The sequence below is a fragment of the Phaseolus vulgaris genome, chromosome 8 (genome assembly GCF_000499845.2).
Source record: "Phaseolus vulgaris cultivar G19833 chromosome 8, P. vulgaris v2.0, whole genome shotgun sequence".
Classification (NCBI taxonomy): Eukaryota; Viridiplantae; Streptophyta; class Magnoliopsida; order Fabales; family Fabaceae; genus Phaseolus; species Phaseolus vulgaris.
Window position 1 is genome coordinate 28,011,666 of NC_023752.2, and position 22,030 is coordinate 28,033,695.

The 22,030-nt window shown below is 33.0% G+C and overlaps 1 protein-coding gene across 1 annotated transcript; it reads left to right on the forward strand.

Moving 5' to 3' along the window:
• Positions 1-16,899: 16,899 nt before the first annotated feature.
• On the forward strand, positions 16,900-20,553 carry LOC137826523 (uncharacterized). The gene is made up of 4 exons (XM_068632513.1): positions 16,900-17,534; positions 18,936-19,473; positions 19,685-19,940; positions 20,069-20,553. Exons 1-4 carry the CDS (start codon positions 17,107-17,109, stop codon positions 20,206-20,208), a joined length of 1,362 nt encoding a protein of 453 aa, XP_068488614.1. The 5' UTR covers positions 16,900-17,106; the 3' UTR covers positions 20,209-20,553.
• The last annotated feature ends 1,477 nt before the right edge of the window (positions 20,554-22,030 follow it).

The following is a 22,030-nucleotide window of genomic DNA, read 5'->3' on the forward strand; positions in this document are numbered from 1 at the left end:
ATCTGCATAGTGACAAAATTAACGAGATCCAAGGGAGAAATCATGGTCTTGAAAATGAACCTATGCCTGTCTAATTGGTTCTTTAGTTATATTTATCTATAATAATTTATGTATTGCTGATTGAAAAAAAAAAATCAATAATAATTTAGGTAGTGTATATATCGTATTATGGCCTTTTCATAAGATTGAATTGTTGATTTGAAGAAAAAATAACAGAAGAAAAGGCCACTGTACTCGTTCATGATGCAAGTTTTAGTTGTTATCTTATCCCCTGTTAAACAAGCTGCAATGTTCATGCAATTGTAATTATTATCACAATTTACACACTCATTTATTTTGATCCCATTCTTTTATCATTTATTTATTTATTTAATATTCAACTACTAACTTCAATCAATATGCATTTTCAGATAAAATAATATTTTAACATTTTAATTTCTTAAAATTAAATAAGTCAATTTGTAAAAGAAAAAAATATATGTTGAAACTCTTGATGTGATAGTTTTAATAAAGGTATAATTAATAAAACTTATTCATATTTGGCTAATCTAAAAAGGTGCAGTGGATTGGCAATTAGGCTAAGTGAGAATGAAGATATATTAGAAATTGTTGAAGACAAAGAAACAAAGGGAGGTATATTAGTGAAGTGGAGGAAAGAGATGGAATATTATGGGTGAGGAAGAGCGAGAGGATGGATGGGTGCATGAGGGAAGGCGTGATCGGCGGTGAGGGTAGGCGAGAGAACAGCGAGGTGGTTGAAGGAGGCGTGAGAAGAGTGAGAAGCGGAAGCACCGTAGTAAAGGCAAAAAGTTCTTGATGAGGAGGAGGAGGTGCTGTTTTGAAGGGAGAAAGAGAGAAAGTGCGAGGTTGCGGCAGAGGAGGAGGGAGCATGGTGTGGGTCCTTCTTGGTGTGATGGAGTTCGGTCTGCAACTGCTTGAGGCGGGCTGGAGAATGGAGATGAGATCCACGCAATCACAATTTCACCTCACTCTGCCACATAAGCAACTGTCTCTTCCACATAAGCAACACTTGACGTCGTAAAGTTGGATTTGACGGAAAGATCAATTTAGATACATTTTAGAAAATATAGGGACCAAATTGATTTTTTTAAAAATCACTATACTAAATTGACTATTGTCCCAGAAAGTAGGGACGGTAATTAAACTTTATTATTATTATTATTTAAAAAAAAATTAGAAATGATTTGTTTTCTTGTCTTTTTTATTAAGGAAAATCAATCAAATGAACTAGTTATTTTATGTTGTGATTTCAATAGAAAATGAAAATAATCAGTTTGTTTTAAAAATTAATAAAATGATTTTAATAGAATGTTGTTATGATTTTAAACTATTTATAAATCATTTAAACAAGTTTCATTAAATGATCAAACTGATTTAACCATCTTTTCAGTCACATAAAGATAACTCTAATAATTTTAAAACAAGATATTACACAATACATTTTTCAAGAGAGAAAAATAAAGAGTTTTAGATTCCTTTTTGAAATCTTGGATCAGTATTGCAGTGTGAAGTAAGTTTTGGGTTATCATTTTCTACTGTTTTCATTTGTGTAAAGTTCAGGTGTATCCTAAATTCATTTTTTAATACTGTTATGTTTTGTAGATAGTTTCAGATAGTGTTTCTGGAATTTGTGTTTTTTACTGAGAAGGTTATGTGTTCTTGAAGGGTTCAAGATCAATACTCTTGGTTGTTTTGTAATCTAGTTTGATTGCATTAGTGTATTCTGAATGGTGTACTGAGAACTAGATGTAACTCTTGGTTAAGATTGAACTAGTATAATTCTTTTATGTGAATTCTCTCTTCCCTACTATGATATATGTGATATATGTTGTTCTTTGTGTTCTTCACATAAATCAATCAATTGTTTCTAAATCAACAAGTTTAAATTTTGATTACATAACTGTTATTCTTTTAATAACCAGATGAACATGTTAATAAAATGGTTGATTTAATTGAACTCTTCAATCTAATACTAGTATTTGTGAAAACAATTCACCCCCCTCTCTTGTTTCAAGCCATATATTCTAACAAAATCAAGTTTTTGAAAGATCTTTGAACTTTCTTGTAGCAAAATTTCATCATCTTGTTGAAGCCAAAAATATTTCACTGTTGTTGTAAAATTAAGAAATTCAATTGTGTTTCTTGTTTCACAATTTAGGTTAATTCATTCCGTTATTTACCGTGTTGTATTTTTGTATTGAATTGTTAGCCAACATAGGGTTTCTTGGGTGGGTAGTTCTGTTGTAACAGGGTGTTGCGGTGTGTGTTTTGGTTCTTGTAGTTGTTCAAGAACAATTTGGTGTATTTTCTTGTACAAAATTTCGATTTTGGTGAAAACCACCTTGGTGTGAGGTGAGACTTGACGTAGCTCTACATATGAGTGAACTAGTATATAATTCTTAGTGCTTTTCCGTGTTTTTTGTTTTGCTTTACATATTATCAACATAATAATTTGTTTTGATATAATCAATGTGTTGTTTTTCAAAAAAATATATTATTTTAATTTTTGCAGACTTGTATTGATTTTCTATAATAACTAAAGTTACTGCAATAATTTATATTGATTATATCATATATTTTGTTCTAATTTGTATCAATTATTGGTTAACAAAATTGTTTAAAACATAAACAGTTTAATAAAATTGCATTGATCATAATACAATCAATTGTTTTGTGAAAGCATTGATTGATTCTAAAATTTCTATATGTCATATTAACTGTACAATTCTCTTTCTTTGTATTGTTGATTGTGCTTGTTTATGTTTTGGGTGTTGGAAAAACTTTAAAATTTGAATTAGTTGTTTTTAGGTTTAACATATTTAAATTTTCTAATAGTATTTCTTGATTACAAAATATTAATCTATAAATACGAAAAAAAATCTATTGAAATTTAATTTTGATAAATTGATTTTTGATTAAACAGATTTACAAATTTTAACTGTGAATCTTGTTTGAAATTTTAATATGTTGTTTTCCAAGATAATATGTTAAAGTTTGACACTGTATTTGAATTAAACATATTTTTTCAAAAATCTTCTAAATGAATTCACCCTTCTTTTGAATTTAGCTTTCCCTATTTTAACATAAACATGCATAAGACCTATAATCACTATACTATACTAGACAAACTTTGTTATTATCATTATAATAATAATAATAATATTATTATAATTAATATTAATCATAATAATATTATGATAATAACAATAATATTAATATTAATAATAATATTATTAATATTGTTAATAATTGTACTGGACAAAGTGTTCAGATGCTTGGTGCACGGGCGTGGTTAGGTTAACTCAGTTGTTGGGCCCAAAGGGTGGGTCACGAGTTTGGGCGAGTTATATTGGTAAGCCCGTTAGAGACTAATTAAAATAATATTTTTGTCAGATGTATTAAAATAAGGTTATTAGCAGAATATGTGTTTTAACCTAACATAAGTGTGCGTGATTGTTAAGATACGTAAATACATGCATACAGTGGTTGGTTGAAAAGATAAAATTGTTAAGTAAGAGAAACACCGTGAGTAAGGGTGCCCACGTAAAACAAAATATTTTCATGTTGTTAGCACCTGAAGTAATGCCCTGTTAGCAGGTGGTTTTTCTATTGTTATTTTATGCTTTCAGTAGAGATAAGATTCTCATGAAATAAAGCTGTTACAAGAGTAACTATAAAAGGGGCTTGAGACTCCAAAGGTACGTTGTTTATGAGACTGAAACTGAATACTTATTTGATTTAGTAAGCTCTCACTGACTTGATCGTCGGAGTGTGGTCAACAGGTAGAGCCTCCTCTATCCAACAGAGTCATGTTCCAATGCAACAAGAAGACGCAGAACAAAATCTAGAGGAGACAAGTTAGAAGCGAAACTTTCCACTTAAGTAAACCGGTGAGAAAGTCAACCGGCGAAAACAATAATAATAAAACATATTATTATATTATAATATTTATAATACTATTATTAATAATAAATATATTAATAATAATAATAACAACTTTATTATTATTATTAATATTACTATTATTAAAAGTTGTTCTTGCCGGTTGACTTAGTCGTTGTTGACTTCAAAGGCAGACGGTGACTTCTCCTATCTCCTGGTGGTTTCCGCTCTCTCTTTGGGTAGCTGAGAGTGGCTCCGTTGAAATAGATGGGGCTCTACCTGTTGACTGCACTCTGACGATCAAGTCTGTACTGGGCTAAGAAACAGTAAAGTATGTCAAGCAGTTTCAGTTTTAGAAACGGCATACCTTTTCTAGGGTTCTTACCACACTTTATATAGGTTGTATCTAGGTCAACTCCCTGTCCCACGAGGATCTTTCCTTTAGTGGAATTAGGGTTACTGGTGAGACCATCTTGTGACGCTTTGCACAAGCTTAGCGCAGCCGCGACACAAGACTGGCCTCTTCTGAAGTGCAAAATCTCTAACAGTATGGCCGTCAGGGTACCAACTCATGTACCAGCGCTACGAGACCATCTATTCTATAGGTTCCCTAAGTATTCACGTGCCATGCATGCAATCTACCCTTGGAAACCCTAACCCTAACGGGCCTTAGTGCCTCCAAGGGTTATTTACTTGTGCTAGACCTGAACGTGCTATACACACCACATGCATGAATCCTCTCGTGACTTAGGTCCCTCTCTTGTATGGGTAATAACTCATTATTATTTCTGGGACCCACCTACGTGGCCCATTAATATGACTGGACCGCCGATGTCCGATGTCACGTCTGATGTCAATCTCTTCAGCTGATGTCCGATCTAGCCAGTACAAAAGTAGTATTATTAGTTTTTATTAATAATAATATTAATAATTTTATTATTTATTACTAATAATAATTTTAATAATATTATTAAAATTATTGATATTATTATTATTTATCACTAATATTACTAATATTACTAATATACTAATATTAATATTGTTAATAATAATAATAATATTTTATTAATATTAATAATATTATTATTATTAACAATATTTTTAATGCAATAAGAAACATAACTTTTAAGAACCACCAAAATTATTTGCTAAACTAATTTGCGACTGAAATAGCATCTAAACATAAGTGGTAGCAAAAACCCTAATCACAAATCACTTAACGATATTTTTTTTATCGGTCGCAGAGGTTTGGTCATCCTAATTTTAGGAGACCAATTCAGCAACAAAAAAATTATGAGTAATTTGATCATTATTGGAGTTAAATGTAATAATTTTAATTAAATAATTTTTAATGAGTAATTTAGAACTATTATTAATAATAATATTGTTGTTGTTATTATTTATAATGTTATTTTTAATATTTATTAATGCTAACAATGTGATAGAGGGAATTGTACCAGTGTCCTTTGAGTAGAGATAACATTTATAACCACTTATCAAAGAATTTTGTGATCTTATGACTATTATTATTATTTAAGATTATTATTATTAAATTTGTAATTGAGATGTGTCATTATTATTAAAGATAATAATACTTATTATTATATTAATATTTTTATTTATTATTAATAATATTGTTGTTGTTATTTTTATTATTATTAATAATATTGGTGTTATTATTATTTATAATGTTATTATTAGTATTTATTATTTATTAATGATAAAAATCCGAGAGGGAATTGTTTCAATATCATTTGAGTACATATAGAACTTATAACCATTACACCAAACAAATCTTTGTGATCATATTATAATTATTATTATTAAATTTGTTATTGTTATGTGTATTATTATTATTACAGGTAATAATAATAATTATTATATTAATATTTGTATTTGTATTATTATTATAATTAATGTTATTACTGTATTAATAACAATTCAAAACAATAATCTTGTTCTTGTCGGTTGATTTTCTCATCGGTTGACCTTGGCTACAAGCTCTAGCCCCGATCTGCTTTTGCTGGAATATGTTCTACGTTTAGTTGCACTGGAACGCGACTATTTTGAAACAGAGGGGACCCTTTGATTGCACTTCGACGATCAAGTCAGTAAAGGGCTTACTAGAATTTAAGAAGTATTCAGTTTCAGTCTTAGAAACAACGTACCTTAACCTAGGGTCTCAAGCCTCATTTATAACTTACCTCTTGTAACAACTTTCTATCGCGAGAATCTAATCTCAACTGAAAGCCTACTCAACAGGAAACCATTTTGGTTAAGGGAACCTTCTCTCAACGTGCTACAAAAGAAAAGAATCTTATATCCTAGGAGTGAATAAAATAATAACAGAATAACCACCAGGGTACCGACTCATGTGCCGACATCAGGGGTACATTTTTCTTACTTGGGCACCCTACTCATGGTGTAACGTTATCTTTCGTTGTACATGCAACCTAACCAATACGTTCCCTAGAACACACAGACTTAGGTTAAAAGCAAACTTTAACTTGACCTAGACCCCACATGCAATAAGCATACCCCTATGTCCACAAATACCCTTTATTAATAGCCTTCATTTACGTATAAAAAGTTACCTCAATCATACCAAAACGGGTTTACTGTCCAAACTGGGCCCAATCTGATACAACCCAAGTAGCTATGAAGATGACGAAGGAAGTGAAAGACAAAGCACATGATGAACAATCATCTCATTCAAAGGATCATGTGGACCTCACCAAAGGAGCTGAGCATAAACCAACACACCAACTATTCTTCCTTTTCGACTTCTTATAAGATATAAATATGTTGTAAATAATTTAGGCTCTCTTTAGGGGTCCAAATAGCAAAGATAGGCTAGAATAAGGTGCCTTTAGCATAATAGGGGGTGTAGTTAGCATTTTAGCTTGTTCTTAATCCTTTAGGAAGAGATTTTGACCTAGTTTCTAGAAGGACAAGCCTAGGGTGCGGGTTTGACTTATTCAAACCCTAAGGCTGCCCCTTTTTAGTGTTTCCCATCCTACCTTTCATGCTTGTTCTCCAAGGCTCTTTCACCTATAAATAGGAGGCCTACCGCATTGTATTTGACAAGTTGAATTTGAATGAAGTAAAAAAACTCTAGACAAATTGTGTGAGCTCTTAGTGAGACTTATGTCCTCTTAGGTTTGAGGTCTTATCTTGAGTGATTGAGAAGCTCTCAAGTGGCAGCCAACACACACTCATCTTGGAGCACATCACCCTCTAAGTGGCGTGACATTTCTCACCCACATCCACAAGTTTTCTCAACCACATCCGTATGATGGTTAAAGAAGGGATTGTCATGAGTGACCATAACTCTCAAAGGTCTAAGTCCCCTACCTCTACAAAAAGCCAAAGTGAGGAAGAGTACAAAATTCCATGTGAGGGAGACTTGTTAGTAGTGAGGCACATGTTAGGCCAAGTTTTAAAGCCTTTTGGTGAAAGTCAAAGGGAAAACATTTTTTACACTAAGTGCCTCATTAATGACAAGTTGTGTTCTTTAATTGTGGATGAGGGTAGTTGTACAAATGTGGCAAGCACAAGAATGGTAGAAAAGCTTGGGTTGCCTACCATCTCTCATGCCAAGCCCTACAAGCTCCAATGGCTTAGTAAGAAGGGTGAAATCATGGTCAATAAACAAGTCCTCATAACTTTTGCTATTGGAAAGTATAAAGATGAGGTTTTATGTGATGTTGTGCCAATGGAAGCAACACATATTCTATTGGGAAGACCTTGGCAATATGATAGACAAGTTTTACATGATGGCCGAACTGACAAAATGAATTTCTTTCCAAGGGCACAAGGTTATCTTAAAACCCCTCTCTCCTAAAGAGATTCATGAGGACCAATTAAAAATGAAAACAAAAAGAGAAGAGAGAAAAGATAAACCGAGTCACAAAATATCATCTTCCATAACTAAATCAATCATGTTGACTCGTGTCATGCTACCAACTGCACCTCCAATGTGTTCTTCTTCTCTGTCTTTTTCATTACCCAAGGTTTCTACCTACTCACCATCTTTGTTAAAGAATTTTAGGAATGATTTTCAAACACCTCCTAAAGGTTTCCACCTTTTAAGAGGATTTTCATCAAAACCAAACATGGTATGTATATAGAACCCCATCTCTTGAACTCCCCAAGCTTAAGGAACATACTTCAAGTTCACATCCCACTCCTTGCACTATCTTATATGTGAGAAAACTGACAATGTTATCTGCAGGAGTTCTAAATTTGAGGTCGAATTTCAAAATTGGAGGGGCATGATACAACCCAAGTAGCTATGAAGATAACCAAGGAACTGAAATACAAAGCACATGATGAACAATCATCTCAGCGAACAATTCATAACCCTACCAAGGATCACATGGACCTCACCAAATGAGCTAAGCATAAACCAACACACCAACTATTCTTCCTTTTGGACTTCTTATAAGATACAAATATGTTGTAAATAATTTGGGCTCTCTTTAGGGGTCCAAATAGCAAAGATAGGCTAAGGTGCCTTTAGCATAATTGGGGGTGTAGTTAGCATTTTAGCTTGTTCCTAGCCCTTTAGGAAGAGATTTTGACCTAGTTTCTAGAAGGACAAGCCTAGGGTGTGAGTTTGACTTAGTCAAATAAGGTTGCCCCTTTTTTAGTGTTTCCCATCCTACCCTTCATGCTTGTTCTCCAAGAACCATGGGTATCGGGGGGTGTCGCCGTCGATGCCTTAACCTTGGCGACGCCTACACCTGGCGACGCCTCATCCTGGCGACGCCTCACCTTGGCGGCGCCTCATCTTGGCGACTCCTCGTCTTGGCGACGCCTTAAGCGGTCAACCTGTTGACCTCCTCCCCTTGGGCCCCTTGAGAAGTCCAACCATATGTTGACTTTGACTTTGGTCAACGCCCGGGGACGGGACGGTACACCCACCAATTCATAAAACATAGCCAAGTGTGTATGGGGATCCTCATGATCCATCGTCGTGAATTGATTGGTACTAATGAAGGTGAAGAACGTTGGCTTCATCTTCAAGGCCCTATTAGTAGCAGGTATTGCAATGCTACAAAAATGTCTTGGCCCTTGGTGTATGGCGTAGTCTCCAAGAGTCCTCCTATGAGGTGATGCTTCCTACTCCGCTATGTTTTTATCCTCCTAAAAAATATGAATTGAAAAAGAAGAAGTTGTTGAAAAGTCTTCTCTAATATCTTCTTGCTTCTCTTTTGCCCTTAATTTTCAGTTTCTTCTAACTACCTTATCAATTTCAGCTTCAAATAGCAATTGGTCTTTTGGAATCCGCCTCAATATCATATAAAAGCAGCTAATGTAAGGGCTAACAAGAAAAATTCACAACCAGTAACCGAATAATTATATTTTATATTTTGTTTTTTTTTTACAATAAAAAAATTAAATTCTAAAATAAACAAAGCAATTAAACGAAAAATCAAAATAACTATGAAAATAACTAAACACAATAAATGCAAATAAATTCAAAATTAAGAATTAACACAATAAAAACAAAATAACAAATCTGAACACAATAAAAACAAAATAACAAATCTGAACACAATAAAAATAAATCAAAACAATTTCAATATTCACAATATTTAGGAAACTATATTCAACAAATCAAACCTGCTCCTCGACAATGGTGCCAAAAACTTGATGAATTTTTACGGCAAGTGCATCGTGTTGTCAGAAGTAATAATTTGTCCCTAAGGACGAATATCGATCCTACAAGGAACATTGAATTATCAAGTACAATTACTCAATAAATATAAAACAGAATAATTAAAATTGTGTTGAAAGTGGTTGTGTTGACGATGATTAATAAGAAAACATGCAAAAAATTGGTGCTTCAAGTTGGAAAAATAGGGATTAGGTTTCATCTGTCTCACTCTTATGTATTTTGATTAGCATGTTAACATTTTTTTCTTTGATTGAAATTGATGCCTGTATAAAAATCATTTATATCGAGTCATCGCCTATAAAATTATTAATAATGTTCCCTAAAATCGATCCCTTTCATATTTATAAGAACAACTTATAATCAAGCTCAAACATTAATAGAAATTAACATTTCAAGTCTATTCCTAACACTCAAATATGTTAAGTATTGTTGTTTAGGTAAGAACCCTAAAAATACATTCCAGTCAGATTTAAGATTCTAGATGAAGAGTGATAAACAAAACAACAGTACCAATAATCACTTAAGAATAGAATATTATATCATATTTAAATATCACCTCAATACATTAGAGTTCGAACAGATTACTCCCAATCCCAAAGGATAAAGTTAGCCACGCATACTTCTAGCACCTTTCATTCTCCCAATAGGTTAAAAATCACTCAATGGTGTTTTCCTTTCAATCCTACACATCAGGATTGTGCCTCTAGCCCCCTATTTAACCTAATTTACTAGGGTTAGGTGACTTCCTGCATCACACTGATGGGCTTCTTGATAAAACTTAAAAGAACCCAACTTGTTTGGTGCATTCTTGCTTGAGTGAGGAATCCTGGCTTGAGCGAGAAAGACGTTGATATCCAAAAACATTGATGGAGCATTCCCGCTCAAGCGAGAATGGGCACGCTTGAGCGAGAACTCCTGCTGCTGAGTTGGACTTTTTGTGCTTTTGGTGCGTTTCTGGACCTTCCAGCTTTCTCCTTTTAGCTTAAATTATTCCTCTTTAGCCCAGTCATCTCCATTCTTCCCTAAAAACCTGAAATTAACACCAAATTTGGGAATAAAATGTTTTTATTTAAATAAAGATCATAAAAAAGGTATTAATTCGTAAATTATGGATTATTTTATATGTAAATTAGCAATTAATACATCAGAGTTCAAACAGATTAATCCCAATCCTAAAAGGTAGAATTAGCCATGCATACTTATAGCACCTTTCATTCTCCCAATTGGTTACAAATCACTCAATGGTGTTTTCCTCTCAATCCTACACACCAAGGTTGTGCCTCTAGCCCTCTATTGAACCTAATTTATTAGGTTTAGGTGACTTCCTGCATCGCACTGATGGGTTTCTTGAAAAAACATAAAAATAACCCAACTTGTTTAACGCATTCTCACTTGAGCGAGGAGTTCTGGCTTAAGCGAGAAAGGCGTCGATTTCCGAAAACATTGATGGAGCATTCTCGCTCATGTGAGAATGGGCTCGCTTGAGCGAGAACCCCTGCTGTTGAGTTGGACTTTTTGTGCTTTTTGTACGTTTCTGAACCTTCCAGCTTTCTCCTTATAGCTTAAATTATTCCTCTTTAGCCCAGTCATCTCCATTCTTCCCTAAAACCTGAAATTAAAACCAAATTTGGGAATAAATGTTCTTATTCAAATAAAGATCATAAAAATAGGTAAAAATGTATAAAATCGTAAATTAGGAATTATTTTATATGTAAATTAGAAATTAATACTCGTAAGTGCCTATATTTTAATATGATTTATTAATGAATTAGGCACTTATCAGTTGTGTTAATGGAAGCCACCCACATTCTATTAGGAAGGCCATGACAATTTCATAGAAAAGTTTTACATGATGGCCTTACTAATAAAATATCTTTTACCTTTCAAAGGCACAAGATTATGTTAGAATGAAAACAAAAAGAGAAAATGAAAAAGATAAAGAAAGAAAAGATAAATTAGGTATCAATACCTAAAAAACTATCATGTTGACCAGTACTGCAATAAAAACTACATCTCCAAGGTGTTCTTCTTCCTTATCTTTTCATTACCTAACGATTTAAAATGTTTGACATCTTTGATAAAGAATTTTAGGGATGATCTTCAAACACCTCCTAAAGGTTTCCACCTTCTAAGAGGATTTTCACAAACAAATCATTTCTTCCCTAAACATTCTCTACAAACATGGCATGTATCTAGAATTCACCCATGTGCACTCCCCAAGCTTCATGAACAAAAGTTTGGTTCACATCCTCAACATAGAAATATTTCTATCTTCTTTGTGAACAAACTAACTATGTTATTTACAAGAGTTCTAAATTCGAGGACAAATTCTTTCAAACTCGGGGGTCATGATACAACCCAATTAGCCAAGAAGATGACCAAGGACACAAGTGACACTTCACACTTTGATCAATCATCTCAACATAGAAGAGAAGACCCCACCAAATATCGGAAGGACCTCAGCAGAAGAAGAATTGGGCATAGACCAGAGCATAAGATGTTCTTTCTTCTGGTCTTCTTACAAGACAAATGTTTGTAAATAAATTGAGCTCACTTTGGGGGTCTAAATAGAAACATAAGCTAGAGTAGGGTGTGCTTAGTAATTTGAGTAGGGTGTGATCATACTCTCACCATCCATAAGCTTTCTCTTATCTCTTCATCTTTTCTTTTCTTCACCATGCATCATTTCCCTTCCTTTTTACGATCATGTGTTCTTCTTTTCCCCTTTTTCGTTTCTATATTGTTTTTCTTTCCATTTATGCTCTTTAATTTTCACACCTTATCATCATCATCACTTTATATTGTGTTTTTTCTATTTTCCCCTAGAAGTGAACCTTCACACTTACTTAACCACTTGGTTAAGTTCGTGTCCAGTGGAAATCTTCTTTGGGTTTCTCACCATACTCTTCTTAAAACAAAAAGTCATAAACAAAGTGTCATCATAAAATGTGTAATCCTAAAATCAACTCAAATCAATATGCTTACCAGAGAGGTATGACTGTAGAACAATAGAGACAGAAAGTGGAGTTTCTCATATTGAGGGTAGGTGAACTTTTTCCATATAATGATTTTAGTTATTTTGTTCAGCTTTATGTTAAAGTTGAAGAACAATTACAAAAAATCATCGTTTTGAAAATTATTTTCTTCTTCTTCTAACTATCCCAAAGATTCTAAAAAGGAAAATAATTTGTTTTCAGAAAAACAAAGACCGCAATAAAAAGAGAGGGACAAGGAAACTTTAAAAGAAAAAGATAAAAAATAATGTTTCTTCTTCTAAAGAAGTCAATACTAAACAAGTTAAATGTTTTAAGTGTCTTGCAAAATGTCACTATTCATCGTCTTGCAAAATGTCACTATTCATCTAAGTGTCCTAAAAAAAGAAACATGATTTTAAAGGAGCAAGATAATAAAATTGTTGAGACTTCGTATTCTTCAGATAATGAAGAAGAAGTTGTGACTTCTGAGAAGGACATTCAATCATGTATAGGTGAATTATTAGTGGTTCAATGACTTTTCCAAAGTCGTCCTGCAGAGCTAGAATAAACACAAAGAGAAAACATATTCCATAGAAAGTGTAAAGTTTTGAATAACATTTGTTCTTTAATAGTGGATAGTGACTCTTACTGTAACTGTTGTAGCTCCAGGTTAGTAAATAAATTGGCCTTGCAAATTATTCCACATCCCCAACCCTATAAACTAGATTGGATTAGTCAAGAGGGTGGTCTGGTAGTTAAAACCCAAGTGAGTGTACCTATAGCTATAGGAAAATATAAAGAAATTATTTTGTGTGATATAGTTCCAATGCAAAGTAGGACACATCATTCTTGGGAGACCTTGGCAATTTGATCATAATACTTTCAATGAGGGATATATTAATAAAATCACTTTTTTTCTTTTCAAGACCATAAATTATTTTTGTGTCCTCTTACACCTCAACGGGTGAGGGAGGGTGAAATAAAACTAAAAACAAAAATAGATAGTGAAAAACAAAAATTTGAAAAAGAAAAATTCAAAATCTCTTTGATGACATCTTAATTTGAGAAAAGTACTTCTTCTTCCACTTTTGATTTTTCTTCTTCTAAATTTCACAAAAGTTTTCAAAATAAAGAACAAAAACAACAAACACTTTATGAATCACTTAACTAATAAAGATCAATAATCAACTTGTTGAATTAATCTATTTTTTCTCTAATTGCTTTTCCACTACTCATCTTGTATGAATACAATGATTGCTTCAACTATAGATGGTTAATAAGAGACTTTGTCATGTACAAATTGTCAAGCTTTGACCATAAGCTCTCTGTATTTTTCTCCTTCCAAAGTTGCTTCAATACCTTATCAACAAGGCTAAAAGCAATTGCATTATGGATCTTCTCCCACATTATTTTATTGTCCTTCTCTGTCGTGGTTACATCATGTCTGCATTCACCTTCTAGAACTTCAATGAGTATGGTGCATCATTTGGGAGGCCATGTCCACCATTGATGTTAACCTTGCCCCCATTTCAATTCCGCAATTGCATCTCATACTCACCATATCTTGTTTTTCATATTTTCCTTTGTGAAGTGAACCTTCACACTTACTTAATCACTTGGTTAAGTTCGTGTCTAGTGGGAATCTTCTTTAGGTCCTCACATTAATTTTTAAAATCTCAACCTTAAGTAAAAATGTCACCATAAATGAAAACATTTAAAAATCAACTCACATCATGTGGTATTCAAAGCTTTAGTTTTTGAGCTTATCTTGTTTAGAGTTGATTGACACTTTACTTTCTTGCATCTTTAATTCCTTGTATTTACATTCTAGCACCTTTAAATTCTTGTCTTTACTTTCAAGCACTTTTAATTTCAGTCATTTACTTTCTTGCTTTTAAATTTGGCATTTACCTTATTCAATAACATTGTTTCGCTTTTTGAATGTTCCTTTATGTCTTTTATTGTTCTTGCTTTTTTTCCTTGAGTCATATGTTCTTTAGTGTTCTAGGAGTCCTTATAATTTTGCCTCTACTTACTTGCTTTTAATTGTGAAAGTTTATAAGTAATTAGAAACTTGTTTTAGTAGAAGTAGATTTAAGTTCCAAACAAAAGATTTCAAGTGATAAATTATTTTGAATCCCAAACTTTTTGTGAAAATTGGAGTTATATGAATATATGCATGGTCAGAACTATGGACATTTCATTCCCATAATCCAAGAATAAGTATACAAAAAAAAAAAAAAAATACAGAGAAGAAAAAAGGGAATTTGCGCAAGCTTTTTTGTGTTCCAAATATTTCAAAGAGCAACACTTTCAAATTTTGGGTTCATCTTGATTGACAAATTGATTTCAACCTTTGTGGAATTTTTATCCTATTGCTTTGACAAATTTCTAAAGAAAGTTTTATTGTTAAAAGTTTAGTAGGTATCTTAGAGTCTTTTTGTGTGCCTATTTCTTGCTTGTCTTCCTTTACAAGTTTTGTCATAATCTCTTTTCCCAAAATTGGTTTAGCTTTCTTGTTTTGAGATTTTCTTGATTGTCTTTTCAAATTCCTTAAGTTTTGTTGTGATTCTTTGAGATAAAGTGTTTTTGGCTTTGTCCTCTTTCACTTGAGAATATTTTTCAACACCAAGATAGACCTTGTTGAGAGAAAAAAATTCTTTTGAGTTCTTTGAGTGTTCTCCTTTTGATTTTTTTTTCTCCAAAAGTGACGCAAACTTGAGAGAGTGTTTTATAACTTCTATTTCATTAATTGTGTTGTTCACTTGTGAATTATGGCTCATCTTTCTTCAGGGGAGTCATCAAAACCCCAATCTCTCGTAAAGGCATTCCCTATGGATGAGTTGGCGGCAGCAAGAAGGTCCTTAGCACAAAAGGAGCAAGAAATGAGACAATTGGAAGAGAGGCTCCAAAGACTTGAAACGGCTCATGTAAGACAACCAAGGATGTGGGAGCATAGAAGAGCTACAAGGAGTTTCACTCCATATGGCAGAGGAAGATGAAGAATGGAGATTGAACCAATTTGATGAGAGGTGCCAACATAAACACCATGCTCCTAAAATTTCTTTGCCTTATGTAAAACTTCCTAGCTTTAGTGGAGAAGGTGACTCCAACATTTACCTAAGATGGAAGGCTAAAGTTGAACAAATTTGTAATGTACATGAGGTCCAAGAAGACCAAAAAGTCAAATTAGCCTCCTTAGAATTTTTAGACTATGTCATGCATTAAAATAATTATAATCGTAATAATAAAATAATTATAATTAAAATAATAAAATAATTATAATTTGGTCACTAAATTAGTATAGTGATATACTTGTATTTAGTAACCAATTTAATTTTGGTTGCTATATCCGTGCAAATTAGCGATGAAAATCAAATTCAATCACTAATTTATAAACATATCTTTGTATTTTGCGATTCTTTGGATTTCGATCACTAAATTAATGTAATTTAGCTATGAAAATCAAATTTGATCGTTGATTTGTAGGGATTTAGGAATCAAAATCAAATTGATCGCTAATTTATATAATTATATTTATATTTAACGACTAATTTAATTTAAATTGTTAAATCATTAAAAATTAGCAACGTAAATTAATTTGAGACCAATTTATTTTGATAGCTATTTCATTTTAAATTTGAAACCAATTTATTTTAAATGATTTTTTTATAATATTGTTTACAATAATAATATTTATTATTATTCATATTATTATTAATAATATTATTCATATTATTATTAATATTATTATTATTTTATTATTAATAATAATAAAATAATAATAATATTAGTATTAATAATATGAATAATAATAATAATATTTTTCTATTAATATTATTGTGAATATAATTTCTCCTTTATAATGCATAAATTAGGTGTCCATTTTGAGAGTTGTGTGGTATAGAATTGTTAATACAAGTTAATAAAGTAATACCTTTTATTTTACTGGATATATATGTGCGTGTCACTTGTTTAAAAGGAAATTATTGTTATTTTTATACGACAGTTTTTTTATTAGCAATTATTCATGAAGATCTTTTTCATTGAAAAGCAACTTAAAGAAGTTCCATTTCACAACTGCAATGACAAAAGAAATTGAGAATGAAATCGACAACTTACACCTTTATCTCTGTCCAGTGTCGTCTCCTCCAATACCCTTTATTCTTGGCTTGAAACTGAAACCTCTAGCACAAGGCAAAAGAGAAAACTCACGAGATTAAGCAAGGTTTCTGCTTTCTACCTTTTTTCTTGTGTCTAGTTCTCCTCAACTATACCGTAAAACTTCCAAAAAGTTCCACATTAAAGTGAAGATACACGACGAGTTATACACATCCTTTGCTTCTAAATCTAGAGCACTCTAATACATTAGTTTTTAAGTAAAAAAAAATTGTTCCAGTACTACAACTTTACATCGTCATCTCTTAATTAGTGGAGACGCTGCACTGCAGTAGTTAATCCCAATATCAGAGTAGAAATAAACACAACTCCCACAATATTTCTTCACCAAAAAAAGGCTGTCTCTATTCAACATTCTCAACAACAATGAATCCCTCCAAAACCAACAACACAAGCATTGACATTGAACCCTGCAACAGAAGAGTGTCTTTTGCTGAAAACCACCCAAATGAAGAACTTCCACCCCACCAGTTCTCACCCATAAATAACACTCTTCCCTTGCTCCTACAGCCATCATACGCGAGATCAAAGTCCATGATCTTCGATGAACTGCGAAACTTTCGCATCAGCCTCAAGTGGTGTGCCCTTGACCACTCTTCATGCGTTGGAAAACTAATATCCTACGTGACTTTCATCTTCTTCACCATCATTGTTCCTCTTCTCACCTCTATCTTCGTTGAAGTCCCTTCCTCCGCTCCAGAAGATGACCCCTTCTCCTTCAACAAGCTTGTTCAACTGCCCGAATCTGGCCTCGCCATTATTTCCTTCTTTACAATCTCCAGTTTCTTCAGAAGGTACCAAACCAAACACCTCATCGTGTGTGTATATATGTCTTGCACTGAAATATTTCTGCTTAAATAGCTTTACATATTTCAACTTCTTTTCAAACCCAACAACCCCCTTTGTTGTTCTTTATATTTCTTTCTTTCTCATCAACGTCAAGTTCTTCCATTTCTTCTACTTTATCTCCATATCTATTTTTTCCTTCTAAGCACTACTTAAAAAACAAGAGAAATTGTCTTGAGGTGCAAGCTATGTAGCACACATAGAGATGTGGACATTGACACGATATGGATACGAACACGGAGATACGTATAATCTTTAAAATATAGGACACGGAGACACGAATCTATATATTATATAATTTTGAATTAAATAAATTGAAAATAAATATTTATGTGTAAAAGTATGTTTGAGATTCTTTTGGAAGCATGAAGATATTTTTCATGACGGGTTCAAAAGAATTTGTTCCTTATTTTTATAATCATAATAAAAATTTATACAATAAATTTGAGTTTTTAGAAAATTATTGTATTTATACCTTTTAAAATTGTGTTAGAATTGTGTTAGAATTTTAAAAAATTCAACAAATATTTTTTAAATTGAACACTTGACTGATAAGTGTCCTACGAGTGTCGATACCGATACGTGTGTCCGACACGGATACACCATTTAAGAGAAGTGTCTAAGTCTCATAGGTGCAAGACTGTTAGGTGATCCTTCCATCCAAAATTTTAATTAAAATTCTTTCATAATATTAACAACAAAATCAGAATATCCCATTTTAAAATAGATTTACTGAAATATTTTTTTTTTGTTTTTATAAATATTTTAATTAAGTTAAATAAAAGAATTAATTTAAGTATAAGATAGGAAAATAATAAATACCGCTTCATTTCAAAGTTGAGAAGATAAATTTACTTGAAATTTTTCCAGATAATTAAAACTACAATAATTATAATAAGGAGAGAATACTTATTATGTTCTTATTTCATTGTTTTTTATTTTTAAGATGAAATGAAACGAATAAGACTTCAATACATGCATATAACAGTTAATGTAAAGCACGTAATACACGGCTCTTAAAAGGTATATACTATTATGATTCCAAATACAGGTAAAAGGATTTTCAAATCCAAGTGAGTTGATTCAAGGTAAGAAAACAAAAGTTCATAAACAGCTTGCCATTAGGATATATATATAAAAGCACTTGAAATCAAGGTTTTAAATTTTGACATTGAGATTGAAAAGCCGTTTTCTAAAAGCTTATTACAACAACAAAGTAATTAGCACAGTTTATTTTTTAGAAAATTAAATGAAGCCTAAATGAAGGTCTGGCGAAATGAATGGCTAGGTGTGCATCTATTTATTTATTGAGTTGTTATTTGTTGATTGAGTGATGTTTGTCCATGCAGGTATGGCCTTAGGCAGCTTCTGTTCCTAGACGCTTTGCAAGAAGACACGGTTTATGTTCGACGCGGGTACACACGGGAGCTTGAGAAGGCTTTCAGATACTTGACATACATAATCCTACCCTCCTTCTTGGTGGAGCTTGTCCACAAGATAATATTTTTTTCAGCAGTGAAGATTTCAACCCCAGGCATAACACCTGGGTTCCCTCTCAACTCAATTGTGTTTGTGTTGGTGCTGGTGTGTTGGGTTTACAGAACTGGGGTGTTCCTGTTATTGTGTGTGCTCTTCAGACTCACGTGTGAGCTTCAGAAGCTGAGGTTTGAAGGGGTACACAAGCTGTTTGAAGGGTGTGGGTCTGAGGCAGGGGTGATATTCAAAGAGCATGTGAGGATCAGGAGGCAGTTGTGGGTTACAAGTCATAGGTATAGATTCTTCATAATTGGATCTCTAGTTACCATCACTGTTAGTCACTTGGGTGCTCTGCTCCTGGTTTTGGCTTCCAAATCTGATAAGACCTTCTTCAATTCTGGTGACCTTGTGGTAAGCACTCTGGTTTTCTCATACTTTTTTTCTGCAAAGATTTTTCAAGAAACATGTCCAAACATATTTTGATCTGCATTGGAGGATTAATTTGATATTTATTCTCTTAAAACTGGTTTAGTAGAATCTATGGCTTTTCAGTTGTCATGTCTGACAAACTTGTATCACTAAAAGGAATTCCTTAACTGAGAAAGGCAATGTTGGTATGCAGATTTGTTCAGCAGTGCAATTAAGTGGGTTCTTCTTGTGCATTTTGGGAGCAGCAAGAATCACACACAGAGCACAAGGAATAGTCGCAATTGCCACAAGATGGCACATGCTGGTGACTACTGCATCTGCTGAATCAGAGCATTGCAAAACGCAGGTGTCTGAGGGCCTCGCTAGTGACTCTGATTCTGATGATTCCTCCAACATACACGTATCTGTCATCCCACAACTTTCATCTTTCCAAACCCGACAAACTTTAAGTGAGTTTAAATTTAAATAAGAGTTAAAAATTAAAATTGTAAAGTATAATGAATTTTTATTTTTCCTTTTCAAATCCAGTTGAAAATTAGGCTTAAACTAATTACTTTATGATGTTTCACTTTTACAGTAACATATTTACAGCACAATCACGGGGGAATAACGGTGTATGGGTATTCACTTGATCGAGGATTGCTTCATACTCTATTTGCCTTCGAGTTCTCTCTAGTGCTATGGATTCTTAGTAAGGTGATTGTGTTGTCCAAATAACCGAGTATTCAAGTCCAAAAAAAAGACTTTGCATGAACCAACGGACATTTACAAGGATATCTCTTCTAGTTGGCTGCATTCTTTTGTAATTATTAATCTTCAAATTACTTCAATCGTACTATGGTAGTGCAAAATCAGGATGAACTCCTTATCTTCAACTTCTCTTATGTATTCTGCAGTATCCTTAGGTTTTGTTGGTACAATAATGGTCGTTTTTGTCTTTAATGATCGAATAGTGATTGTCTTTTTGTATACTAATAGATTAGGTATGATGTTTCTGTTAACACACTTTAATGTTCAAGTTAGTAGAGTAATAAAATACGTACATTATAAATTACCCCTCATTAAGATGGTCACATATTTATATTACTCTTAGTGGAATTTTACCTATATGGGCCTTAGATGATAAATCCACATCATCTTTAATCTTACTTTAATTGTTATCCAATGTGATTAAAAATCATTTCTTTGTTGTCGACTTGTTGGATTCATGTCGACAAAGAGTCCAGAACCTTTATGAGATACCTAAGGAATTATGGAAATTTGATGATTATTGTGATGTTCATGAGAAGAAGGTTTGTGTCCTCGTGATTGTAAGATGAAAACGATCGATTATAGAAGGTTGCGGTGTTTGATACTTGCTTCTTGTTCTTATAGATAGAGGTTAGTCAATGTGAGTAGGGATGAATTTTTGGAGTCTTCTCTTTGAGTGATTCTTATTTCTAATAATGAAAGAGCTTTTTTTATTCTGTTTTTGTCATTTTTTATGAGTAAGAATGTCTTCTTGTTTGAGTTGCAAGACTTTGTCGGGTTCTAATGGGGTCAAGAAATTTTATGAATGAGCATATGTATTAGGATGAAGTGAAGTTGATGAGCATGTATAACCTAGATTTTTTTTTATCAGCAATGAATAAATTAAATTAAAAGCGATACTTCAGGGGTATCCCAACCCGTATACATAAAACTCCAAGGTTACTCCTCCTTAACACATAGAACAAAAACCATAAATGACTTAAACTACAACATAACAAACCCAAAAAAGGAGGAATAAAGCCTATAACTAGAGCTACATACAACAGCATCCAAATGAAAACCAAAGAAAAGCAGCATTACAGAATCGTATGTGACAACAACCATACCAAACCATATACAACAACAAATTATGCAGCAATTAACAAAATAATACAGACATAGAATCATATCCAGACAATTATGCAGCAAACCATTTCAAGCATCTGCAGGATCAGCTATCTTCCAGTTCCATACATCATTACCTTTGACCCTGTAAATTCCTTTCCCAATTATCCAGATGGCAACCCAAGTTGTTGTTCCTGTAACTAAGGCAAAAAGCAAACCAACAAATCCAAGCACAACATAGGAACGTTTAAACTCCTGCCAGTACCCTACTCCCGTGAAAACCTGATCCTCCAAGCTAGGCCAGAACCAGCTACTGTTGTTCCTGCCAAACTATAAAGCAGTGAACAGAGGATAACCACACCCATGACAGATTCAAAACAGAAAACCAAATCTATTCTTGCGTTTTTGCACTACAAAGATACTTCCTGGAATTCGCAGAGAGACAAAAAAGCATATGTGCTTCACGCTCCCTCCCCAGAGCATTAAAAACTGTACTACATACGGCCTTGAAGGAATCCTATAACATCCCAAAACCTCCACAAAATTGTTCACCAGACTCACGCCAACAACACAGATACAACCTAGAAATACCTGTGTTTAAGAATAACCTTTTGCATAAACCAAAACCGACTTCACTTGTCCGCAACCTCATTACTCCTTCTTACTAGCCCATACTTAAATGCCT

What these genes read in the sequence shown, in the direction of transcription:
- LOC137826523 (XM_068632513.1), top strand. Translation starts at nt 17,107, where the DNA reads ATGAATCCCTCCAAAACCAACAACACAAGCATTGACATTGAACCCTGC. An exon ending in ATCTCCAGTTTCTTCAGAAG is followed by an intron (nt 17,535 to 18,935) that starts GTACCAAACCAA and finishes TTGTCCATGCAG; the next exon opens with GTATGGCCTTAGGCAGCTTC. An exon ending in CCAAACCCGACAAACTTTAA is followed by an intron (nt 19,941 to 20,068) that starts GTGAGTTTAAAT and finishes TCACTTTTACAG; the next exon opens with TAACATATTTACAGCACAAT.